The sequence below is a fragment of the Sceloporus occidentalis genome, unplaced genomic scaffold (genome assembly GCF_023333645.1).
Source record: "Sceloporus occidentalis isolate IW3139 unplaced genomic scaffold, rSceOcc1.0.p SCAF_2, whole genome shotgun sequence".
In the NCBI taxonomy this organism is placed as follows: domain Eukaryota; kingdom Metazoa; phylum Chordata; class Lepidosauria; order Squamata; family Phrynosomatidae; genus Sceloporus; species Sceloporus occidentalis.
Genome location: NW_028316982.1, coordinates 91,967,656 through 91,979,686, shown reverse-complemented (window position 1 = coordinate 91,979,686; position 12,031 = coordinate 91,967,656). Strand labels below are relative to the sequence as shown.

Below are 12,031 nucleotides of genomic sequence, written 5' to 3'. Positions count from 1 at the left end.
AGTTAATAACAACAATATAGCTGTGTTTTATTTTATCTGCATTGTAAGACATTTGGATCTCATGACAGGACAAAGGCAAGATATGGATTGAAGAAATAAAATAAATAATATTTAGGGTACTTCTACAACAAAGAACAAGGTGCATCAGGGAAAGTCTTTTTAAAAATCAACACACTCCAAAATATCCACCCATCTTCCCTGCAGCAGTACCATATCTAACAGATAATTATACATCTTTTATTTGGAAAATGGGCTTAGCAGACCCAGATATCAGGTTTTAATCTTCTGCAGCTAAATACTGAAGAAGAAAAAGCTGCCTATGTAACTACAGCTGATATGTACACAATGTATGTAACAGACATGATCCAGCCCTTGTTTGGTTTTGTCGGGAGCAGGGTGTTTATATCTACAAATGCAAACAGGAACCAGGACGCCCAACAAGTAGTGCATAGTACATACAACTTACAGCTTCTACACCACAACTGCCATTGTTACACCACTCTTTCATGCAAAAGCATCCCAAGATCCCAGTTCATGGTGCAATGGTCAACTCTAGCACAGCCATCCTCAACTTGGTGGACTCCAGATTCTTAGACAATAGCTCCCAACAGTTCCACAACAATTTGGGGAAAGGTGTTGTCATTACCTTATTAATTCTCAACTTTTGGGCCTACTGACACTTTGGATTTCATCTCCTAAATTGCCAAGACTGGCTGGGGCTTTAGAGAGCAGAAGTCTCATCCAGTTGAAAGCTTGCATCCCCCTCTCCATGAGCCTGTCTTAAGTTTTACAGTCTTCAAGGGAGGGCTTCTTCTCTGTCCCACTACTCTCACAGGTTTGTCTGGTGAGGATATGGGAGAGACACTTCTCAGCTGCTCTCCTAGGCTACTGAACCACTTCCCAAAGGTTCTCAGTTAATCCCTTCTTTGCTTCCTTTTCACAGGTAGGTGAAGACCTCATTTAATCAATCCTTCAGCCTTTCACTGGTTGGAATGGAAATATGTGTATTGGGTTTAATGTGTTTTTGTTTCAGCTGGATTATTTCATGTTTTTAAAACTTTTGTGCCACACATTGTTTTAGCAATATAGTTTTATCTTATATTGTAAGCCACTTTGTGTCCCATACTGGAAGAAAAGCAGGATACAAATCAAATAAGCAAATGCCTTTAAAACACCAGGATGACCAGATCTTGTATGCCACTGGCCGTATGATGGAATTTGGGGCTTATCAAGAGAGTGGGTTGAATTCAACTTCACTCATAAAGCTGATCTCTCAAATAAATGGATTTTGGTGCTGCTGGTCCAAAACATACTACAGAAATAATCCTGTTTGAGACTGCTTTCACTGCGCTGGCTCAGTACTATAGAATCATGGGAATTGCAGTTTATTGTGGCACCAGACCTCCCTGACAGAGAAGGCTAAATGTCTCACAAAACTACAGTTCCTGGAATTCTCTAGCACTGAGCCAGGGCAGTTAAAGTAGTCCTAAACTGGTTTATTTCTGCAGTGTGTCATCACCATTGTCATCAAGTCAACGTTGACTTATGTTCACCTTGTGAATTGAGAACCAGCATGGTGTAGCGGTCTGAGTGTTGGACTAGGAAGACCCGAGTTTGAATCCCCCATAGGTTATGGAAACTTATTGGGTGACTTTGGGCACGCCACACTCTCTCAGCCTCAGGAAAGGGAAGTGCAACCCCTCTCTGAACAAATCCTACCAAGAAAACTCCATGCTAGGTTTGCCTTAGGGTTAGTGTATCCATACATTAGAAATGATTTCAAGGCACACAACAACAAATGAATGAGAGACCTCCAAGTCACCTTGTTATCAGCAGCCCTGCTTAAGTCTTGCAGATTCAGAGCTGTGGCTTCCTTGATTGATTCTACCTGTAAGGAGTTGTGCTACCAAATCTCTAGTGACTCAATTCAAAATACATCTTAAGGCTGGACTCAACTTTTGGTGATACAGGAGTAAGCATGAATGCAGTGTCAATGTAACTAGGTACCTTCAAACTATTTCCTCCTGGGCAGCACCCAAATCATCAGATGACTGGAGTTCAAAAGGACAAGATCATTAGATATGGCCAGCAGCAGATTGTAAGAGATCCTTTTCATTTGCCAGAACTCCTTAGTCATCTCACCCTTCCCACAGCCAAAACCATGGTCCCAAGTTCAATTTGATCCCGAGAAAGAAGAGACTGCAACATTTATCAAAAGAACACAATTTATTTTTAAAGTGAGTCATTTACACAATAGTGTGATACAGCAAGCAAGCAGAAGAGTAAGTAGAAAAGTCTCTTCCCTTTTTGTTTTTTACAATGCAAATTTCATCTTGGTATCAGTGTAACAAAAATAGGAATTTTGATTTAATTTGCATTTTTCTTGCCAATATCACCACTACAAAAACAGGTGAGTGAACACAAGAGATGTGTACGCACTCCTATCCTTACTGGCTTTGTCTTATACAGCCTGTGACAATTTATAGTCACACACTATTATTATTTACAAAATATGGTATCTGAGGGAAATTAACACTACAGGTTTTTAAAAAAACACACACAAAGCATTCTGCATCTGTAAAAGCTACAGAAGAAAAATGAGGTATGAGAAAGTGAATAGAAAACTATTTCTATTTATGTGCAAGATGCATACACTGTCATTTTTAACGGATTAGCTTGAGAAGTGCAGCTACATTTCACCCCTTCAATATGAAGGACTTTATATTGCTCAGCTTATTTTACTGTTGTGAAGAGTTATTTTTAAGAGGGAGGAAATACTACTAAACTCCGCAACAAGGCGCAAGCTAAGAGGAAAGTTTGTGTCTACTCTTACTAGGCAAATTCAGCAGATTTAACAGCCAGTGTTGATAGATTAAGGCATTTCACAAGAGTCTCCTTTAAAGAGGAAACAGACAATCTTTGGGCACAGTGGGGAAAGGAGGGGTGGTGAAGGCATAACCTTTGTGTACACAGGATGGAGGTCTATTGTGATGTATGGTTTCACAAGTGTTTATGAAAACAGCAGCCTTTTTGCATAGCAAGTTGGAAGACAGGTTCTTGAAGCCAACTATGGAAGGGCCTATTCATATATACACAGTTCTGAAAACCTTAATTCTTTCCACACTTTCTCTCATTCCCCCCAAACATACCTAATCCTGAAGGATGAAAATCGAACAGATGCAACTCATCCTCCCCTTCCCCAAAACACAGCAAAATAGTGATGGGGAAAACTGCATCAGTTCAAACTTTTCTTGTCACAAAGATCTTAAAGGGATTATACCTCCCTTGGGATACAAAGGTGGCAACAGTATTTTGTGGCAATGTAGTACTTGGTATATTACTGTACTCTACAAAACCCAAGAGAATTGTTTTGGCAATGTTAAGGATCAGATTCCCACATACTTTATTTTCAGTGTACCATATTTCTTCTCTTTCAATCCCCCTTTCTTTCTTTCTTTCTTTCTTTCTTTCTTTCTGTCTTTCTGTCTTTCTCTTTCTTTCTGTCTCTCCGCTCTCATCTTCAACATTTGTACCTGCTGGAAAATATACTTTTGTACCAGAATCCTAAACAGTGAATTGTGTTATGATCAGGACTGATTTATCCTCAATTCAGGCCTCAGATTTGGTAATTCAACATCTTCCAAGGCTCCATTATATTTTAAATTGGGCACACAGCATTCTGTGCCTATCTGTTCAATATTACACACACATACACAACTTCCCAAAATATCACCATACAAAGCTCTCTCTTTCCCCCTTCCTTCCTCTCTCTCTTTCAGGCCCCTAGTTTAGGTAAAGTGAACAGCAGAAATAAAGCTGCACATATTGACCACACATGCTATTTTTTAAAAAACATTAGGTGATATTCTTATTGAATTTATATTCTCCCAAGTCTCTGAAGTTGTGGCTTTGTTTTCAATGTATGAATTCAGTATTATGTTTATTTTTGTTAAAGTAGTCCACAAACCCTTTGAGGTGGTTTGTTTATACTGTACACTTAGAAGCAAAAGGACTGGTGACTTTCAGCCACTGACAGCAAATGATTGTGATTTTTTTCATTCACCAATATGGAGAGGAGTTTTCAATTCTACCCCAGCTTTGCCATTCAGGGAAGAAGCCACTGGCTCTCCGAGGGCTGCCAAGCTGTTCACAACCTGTTTCGCGGGCTTTTCTAGAAGGTTTGAGAGTTAGGGAGTCCCTTCTAGGAGACGCAGGTGCTTGGACTCCATCTGACTTCCACTCTGCATGGATAATCTTGTAGTTCTGCCCATCATTATTGTCCCAGAAGATGTGCTCACCACTTTGGTAGTAGACACAAAATTCAATCTTTTGTTCAGTGGGAATGACAGGAGGCAAGTCAATAGCAAAAGAGAAGGTGTCATTGTCTGAGTCTCCGTACACATTATTCATGTAGATACAATCAATGTCGGAGTGGGTTTTCCACGAATTGTAGGTGATCCGAATGCTTACCTTCTTCTCAAAACTCACATTTTTCACTTTCACAGTCCCTGATATGGCCCTTTCTTGAAGAGTGCAGTTCTCAAGGCAGACAAAATTCTTCTGTAGATGATTCCTGAAATCCAAGTAGTCAGCTGAAGGCTGAGGGAATCCCAGAATCAGGTTCTTCTCCTCATGCAGTTTCAGGCTGGCTGTAATATCTTCAAGGTCTAACAAGTCAAACTGAAGATCCCACGATGGATTCTCCTGGCATTCAGAAAAGACATGAATTGCAGTCAGAGAGAGACCTTTTGAGTCTGCAAAGACAACTCTCTTCTTGGCTTGGCCAGCAGAGCATTTCCAGTCACTGGTTGGGGACTCAGTTGTTTCACGTTTCACATGGAGGCAGGGTCTGAGAGGTTTCAGTCGGCCCACAAAGTTTCTCCTTTGATAGTCGTCAAGAGGCTTGAGAAAACTCTTCACAGGTGGCGAACGGGCCAAGCATATTCTCATGGCCATATCTACAGGCATGATGGAACTGGACAGAGGCCTTGGGTCCAAGACTTGTATCATTCTGCAATGTAAACACAGATGAGTTGGGTTTAATTTTCTGTTAGATGGATACTGGCAGAAAGCCTCTTCAAAGGCTACTTCATAATTCATGCTTTGCTGGATGAAGGGCTTTAAATAATTCAGTCACAAGCAGAACTGTGACTGATATAAGCAGAACTAATGAAATACTAACACACCCTAAGCATATGAATGGATGCTACATTTTTAGTAAAGTCTGCTTCAAATTTGTTCAAATGTCTTGTGCTTGTTTTACTATAAAATCCAGAGGGAAAAATGGTTACAGTATCTATAGTCACGCATTTAGATGGCAATTGCTGATCACAATAGACACAGAAACTCCCAAGTCTCTGAAAACAGGGAAACTTGCACATCTTATACCAAGAAATGAGAGATGTTTAGCAACATTCATGAGCCCCAAAAGAACTCACCTTTGTTATTCTTTTATGGACAATTTTTGCACAGTGCTGACAGTATTTTCCTACTAGGTACTGTAACTTAAACTGCAATGCAGAGTTGGGCAACAATTATTAGTACCCACCAAATGCTACAAATGTGCAAACTTTCAGGTTCTGCAAAACTCTTCATCCAAATAAATGGCAGACAAATTAAGGAATGGAAAAGATTTTGAAACATTTTAAGAGATACTCTTTCAGCTATCATGCATGGATCAACTTGTATTAGAGATACCGTGAATGGGAATATTAGAATTTTCTAGAAACTTATGAATTTCCTTAGACCTAGCCATTTACAGAAATATGCAGGCACATACGGCCATAGAGAGATCTATCTGCTTTAGGGATCACTATTAAGACCTTAGAAATTCCAGCTTCTGATTTAGGTACAAGAAGCTGCAGAGAAAAAATTAAGCCAGAGGAATAAATAAGGAGTTAAATACTCTATTTTCAGATATCTTTGCAAGAAGCTGCAGAGAAAGATCCAGAAGAAGGAATTAGTAAGGAGGAGAAATAAGTAAGGAGTTAAATATGCCATTCTTGACATACTTACAAGAAGCTGCAGAGGATGAGAAAGAAAAATGAGAAAAAGGAACACAAAGAGTTAACTATTCCATTTTATGTCAAGCAGCAGAATGAAACTGAGAAAGAAAAATGAGAAAGAGGAGTATGTAAGGAATTAAATAGCCAGTCCTTCTCCTCCAAAGGAAAAAACAAAAACCTTCTTCCTATTTGAGTTATGAACTCAGGAGCCACATTCATGACTCATGACACAAAACCCCTTTGCAAAACGAACAGGAGCCCTCCATCTTTTACTGCATGGAAATGACAGCAATGGGGCTGTTAAGGTGGCCCAACAAACTACCATACCAAACTACCCAATTCCATAGCACGGAGCCATGGCAGCTGAAAGCGGTGTCAAACCGAATCATTTCTCCAGTGTGGATTCCAGCCCAGGTTCTGAATCGCAGCCTTGCTGAAGGCAACTTACCTGCTCTCTAAGTGAGTGACGCAACACCCCTCTAACCCAAGCGGATGACCATGCAGAAGACACGGGTAGCGGGTTCACACGTGCAAAGCTTGCTCAGCAGAGGGACACCTTTGCACGCAGCTTCCTCCTCTGCGGCTGCAAGCGCAGTGCCTGCCCCAGCCCTCTCTCCTGGCCTTATCAGAGGCAGAGCCCTCTCCTCCGCGTGCAAGGCACCCAGCAGCCAATCCGGAGGCAGCCCAGGCTCCTGCCAAGCAATCAGGGGAGGGACGCCCCACGCTCCCTGAACGTGATCAGCACTCCTTTCCTTTGGAAGCAAGGAAGGAAGGAAGGAGAGAGAGAGTGGGCTGGGAAGGGGGCGCTGCCTCTGGCTCAAGGTCAGCCCCTGCTGGGCACCCAGGGCTTCTGCTCCAAAGAAGAAGACCCCCTGGCAAGAAGGCATCCTTGGCACTCAGGGCTCAATGTGGGCAGGTGGGATAAGCCCAGAGGAGGACAAGGCACTGCATACTACTACTACTATTGATGATGATGATGATATATAATTCTGCACTCAGGGCTTTATCCAGACTCAGGGTGGGCAGGTGAGATAGGCCCAGATGAGGACAAGGCATTGCATACTACTACTACTACTATAATTCTTTGCATTCAGGGCTTTATCCAAATAAATAAACTCAGGGTGATCAGGTGGGATAACAGCAGAGGAGGACAAGGCATTGCATAGTACTAATAAACAAGAGAAGCCAGGATGGGACAAGGCACTGCAAAATAATAATAATAATAATAAACAACTCAGGATGACCAGATTGGATGATCACAGAGGTAAACAAGGTACCACAAAATAATAATAATTTATTTCTATTATTATTATTATTATTATTATTAGTGATAGCCACCTGGCCATGCTGAGTTGCTTATTATTATTATTATTATTAGTGCCTTATCCTCCTCTTTGGTTATCACACCTGAATTTGGAGAGCCCTAAGTGAATAGGCTTATATTATTATTATTATTATTATTATTCTGCAGTGTCTTGTCCTCCCCTGCAGTTATCCCATCTGGTCACCCTGAGTTTATTTATTTATGTTGTTGTCATTTTGCAGTGCCTTGTCCTCCTCTGTGGTTATTACATCTGGTCACCCTGAGTCTGGAAAGCCCTGAGTGCAAAGGATTATATCATCATCATCATCATCATCATCATCATCATCATCATCATCATCATCATCATCATCATCATTTTCTGGTGCCTTGTCCTACTCTGCAGTTATCACAGCACCCTGAGTCTGGAAAGCCCTGAGTCCTAAGGATGGTTATTTATTTATTTATTTTGTTGTGTACCTTCAGGTTGTTTCCAACTTATGGTGACTCTTAGGCTCCCTTGCCACCCTCTGAAGCTGAGAGAGTGTGACTTGCCCAAGGTCATCCAGTAGGTTTCCATGGCCAAGCCGAGATTCGAACCCTAGTCTCCAGAGTCCTGGTCCAACACTCAAACCACTACGCCATACTGGCGCTCTGTATTTATTTTTATTCCATTCCCCCCCCCCAAGCTTACAGTAATAAAACACAAAAATGCAATTAAAAGCATACAAAAGTAAACATTGAAATAGAATTAAACTGATACAGGATTAAGCGATGTTATATACTGAAAGAATAAAAATGCAGTCAAAAAGATTAAAATGTTGAAAACAATACAGACTAAAACGGTACAAAATCCCTCTCCCATTTTTAAAGACTATTTAAAACGCCTGTCTAAATCACAGTCCATTTTGAGTATGTCCAAAAATGTAGGACGTTCAAGAAGAATGGAGGATGTGACCAAATAAAAGTTTAAAACACTCATAGAAATATAAACTCATTTCATCTGGTTTATTTACTATTGTGGTGGTGTTTGTGCCTTCAAGTTGTTTCCAACTTATGGCAACCCATGGGGTTTCCTTGGCAAATTTCTTCAGAGGGAGGTTGCCATTGCCATCCTCTGAGGCTGAGAGAGTGTGATTTTCCCAATCAGGATTCGAACCCTGGTCTCCAGAGTCATAGTCCAACGCTTAAACCACTAGACTGGCTCTTTTTATGTATTATCTACTCAACCATATTTTTCTGATGAACTTATTTTCATTAAAATGCTTTGTTGGTTTGCAGTATATTTGTAGAACTCTGAGCAAGACAAAAGCTTAAAACTGTACTTTGCTAGCAACAATCTCTTGACTGAATCTACATTTAAATGACTCCTTTCATTTGTCCATTGTGCTGAAATTAATGGAAAACCGCTTTTTCAACACATGCATGGTGTCCTCAAGCAGCCCATTGCCTAACATGTTTGCTGCTCATTTCTCTTTGAAGAAACAAATGTGCCCTGACTTCTGGGTGTGAGTCTTGCCTGCCGCTGCTCCTAGGAAAAAAGAACTAAAAGAATCCATCCCATCCCCCTATTTGCAGCAAGGACAGACTGGCTCTTGAAGGGGAACACCAAACATAGTGTTACTCAATGAGCTTCTTAGCCATTCTCAAAATGGAGGACATTTTGGAATTCCTCTTGGACGGAAAAGGTTGAAATGTAGGATGTATCCTGGAAAAGGAGGACATCTGGTCACCTGGTTTTCCAGATCAGTGACTGCAGAAAAGGACTTGCTTTTTGCATGGAGCTTGGGAAAGTTGCCTCTCGTTTGGAACTGCAACTCCCAGCATCCCCAGCAGACCTTGGTGACTGTGGATGCTAGGAGGTACAGTCGAAAAGGGAGTAATAGTTTTGGGATTGGGCCAAGCAGTATCATTTTTCAAGCTCTGCTTCCAGGCACTTCCTCTGGAGGAAACCTAATAAAGCTGCAAGATTGTTCCAAGCAATCCTGCAATTAAAGGACAAAAGGACAGTGCTGCGTAGGATCCTTGCCCTTTTCTTCTTGGCTTCCAGCCCCAAGACTGGGCAAAACATGTTCCAGATGTTTCCTTTCAGTTCTTTATTAACAGAGTTTTCCCAGTCTCCAGAGGTTTCCAGTTTTCAAAACAGTGTCAAGGAAACAATTGCATTGTTTTCCTCATTCCAGAGAATTTCTTGAGAGGAAGGGATATGTGCGACATGCAGAAATTCCACATTTTAATGCTAGGAAAGGGGCCCCTGTGCAATTCCTGCCTCTTGGCAGTTACCCAGCCAGAAGAAAAACCACAATGTTATCAACCGCAGTGTTGCAGATGGATAGTCCTTTAATCCTTGGAGAAAGTAGATGCAAAACACACACACATACACACAACCAAAAAATCTGTAGTTAGATAGATTTCTAATTTTAACTTTATTGCTCTTTTGTGCTGTGAACTGCTGTTTCTGCAGTCCTTAGTATTCTCTTGCAGCCTTAAGTGCTGGAGCCTCACCTTGAAGAATATGTCACTGAGGCCTCTGCTTTTGGCAGGAGGTCCTTTTCATCTGCAAGTTTCAGCCCTTTGCTAGAAGTCTACTGCTGTGTTTTATGGTCCTTATCCTAACTTTAAAATAGTACCATGGGCCTCTGCAGCCAAGCACAGGAGGGTGTAGAGTGAACTGACTTTGCATAGGCATCCTACTTCTTTTCACCTCCATAGCCTTCTCTACACATACTCCCTTTAAGTTTCCTACTTCCTGGAGGGTGAGCATCTGAGGTGTGTATCTGAGGAAGTAGAGTGAAATCTACGGAAGCTCATGCTGCCAATGTCTTTCTTTCAGTTAGTCTCAAAAGGGCTACAAGATCTCTCCACATATTTCAGAGTTTGGTTTCCTTGGAAAGAGGGAGGCTGCATCTGCACTGCAGAATTAATGTAGTTTAACACCTCTTTAACTGCCATGGCTCAATGATAAGGAATTCTGGGATTTGTAGTTTTGTGAGCAATTCGGCCTCTGTCAGCCCTAGTGCAATGTCAAACTACAAATCCCAGGATTCCATAGAATGGAGCCACGACAGCTAAAGCAGTTTCAAACTCCATTAATTCTGCAGTGTCCATGAAGGCACCTCCGTTGTTGTTGTTGTTGTGTACCTTCAAATCATTTCCAACTTATTGCGACCCTAAGGCAATCCTATCTTGGGGTTTTCTTGGCAAGTTTCTTCATGGGGGTTTGCCATTGCCATCCTTTGGGGCTAAGAGAGTGTGATGTGCCCAGGGTCACCCAGTGGGTTTCCATGAACTGGGATTTGAACCCTGGCCTCCAGAGTCATAATCCAACACTCAAACCACTATACCACACTGGCTCTCTCTATTATAGTGCATGCATTGTTATTGCTTCCCAAAATACAACTAGAGCATCAGGGATGCTGTCAAAGGACTCATCAAAAACAGAACTGCTTCCCTGTATCAGATCTGCTGAGAAAGAATAGCATTTTATGGCACCTTAAAGACTGCAGGGGTTTATTTGGAATATGTTTTTTGTAGACTTTAGCCCATTTAACCCATGCAGCTGATACTTGGTAAAGTAATTGGAAGAGGAGTTACAATCATGGCAATAGTGTCATGATTGTGACTATTGTGAATGCAGAACAATTACAGATGAGTAAAATAGTTACCGTAGTTGTGCATTCACAACAGCGCCATCTGTGTGCAAAAAAGAAAATTATTTTGTCATTGGATGGATGGAGTATTGCCTCTCTTGGAAGACTGAAAAATCAGCATAGTTGTATAGTCATAACAGCACCATCTGTGCGCAAAAAAGAAGCTTATTTTTGTCATCTGACGCATGGAGTGTTGCCTCTCTTGGAAGACTGATACATCAGCGTAGTTGTATAGTCATAACAGCATCATATATGTGCTCAAAAGAAGCTTATTTCTGTCATCGGATGCATGGATGGAGTATTGCCTCTCTTGGAAGACTGAAAAATCAACATAATTGTATAGTCACAATGGGACCATCTGTGTGCAAAAAAGAAGCTCATTTCTTCATCTGACGCATGAAGTATTGCCTCTCTTGGAAGATTAATATACATGTAGATGGGTAGGGGAAGTAGCACCTTTGAGACTGAGAGAAAGAAGTTGGTAGCATGAGCTTTCATAGGCGAGGTCTGCTATTAGTGGACTAGAGCCAGTGTGGTGTACTAGTTTGGGTATTGGATCAGGACTCTAGAGACCAGGGTTCAAATCCCTGTTCAGCCATGTAAATGACCTTGGGCAAGTCACACACTCTTAGCCTGAGGAGAAAGCAATGGAAAAAACCCCTCTGAACAAATCTTGCAAGAAAAACCTCCATGATAAGGTCACCATTAGTCAGAAATGATTTGATGGCACACAAGCACAGGCATCCTTGAATAGGTGGTAAGATGCATTCATCCACATTGTTGTAAGGATAAATTGGTGGGGAGGGAGGTGGAAAGCAGTAATCAAATGCTTTTTGTAAAGTCACTTGCCAAGCATTCATTTAAAATGTATAAATATGTGGATGACAGATAGCGCTTTTCATGGACAAAGTGCTAAATTACAGCATGAATGGGCTGGGTGAGGCCCAATGAATAGCTGTTCAATCCAGATACTGGAAAGGTGGTGTTCATGGGTGATTCTTCAGCCCAGATGAGGGCATTTGGCCTGGTCCAGATGAGCTTGCTTTCACCTCAAGGGTGTAGTTTCATAATCTGGT

The 12,031-nt window shown here is 41.4% G+C and overlaps 1 protein-coding gene across 2 annotated transcripts; it reads right to left on the bottom strand.

Annotated features, from left to right (window-relative positions):
* Positions 1–2,207: 2,207 nt before the first annotated feature.
* Positions 2,208–6,601, bottom strand: LOC149318692 (protein phosphatase 1 regulatory subunit 3C-like). Of its 2 annotated transcripts, XM_089510281.1 has the most exons (3): positions 6,454–6,601; positions 5,439–5,510; positions 2,208–5,011 (listed from the first exon to the last, which is right to left on the bottom strand). In XM_089510281.1, the coding sequence occupies exon 3, from the start codon at positions 5,008–5,010 to the stop codon at positions 4,060–4,062; it is 951 nt and encodes a 316-aa protein (XP_089366407.1). In that variant the 5' UTR covers position 5,011; positions 5,439–5,510; positions 6,454–6,601; the 3' UTR covers positions 2,208–4,059. The 2 variants fall into 2 exon arrangements, with proteins under 2 accessions (XP_089366407.1, XP_089366406.1); XM_089510280.1 differs by lacking the exon at positions 5,439–5,510.
* Positions 6,602–12,031: the final 5,430 nt, after the last annotated feature.

What these genes read in the sequence shown, in the direction of transcription:
- LOC149318692 (XM_089510281.1), bottom strand. Translation starts at nt 5,010, where the DNA reads ATGATACAAGTCTTGGACCCAAGGCCTCTGTCCAGTTCCATCATGCCT.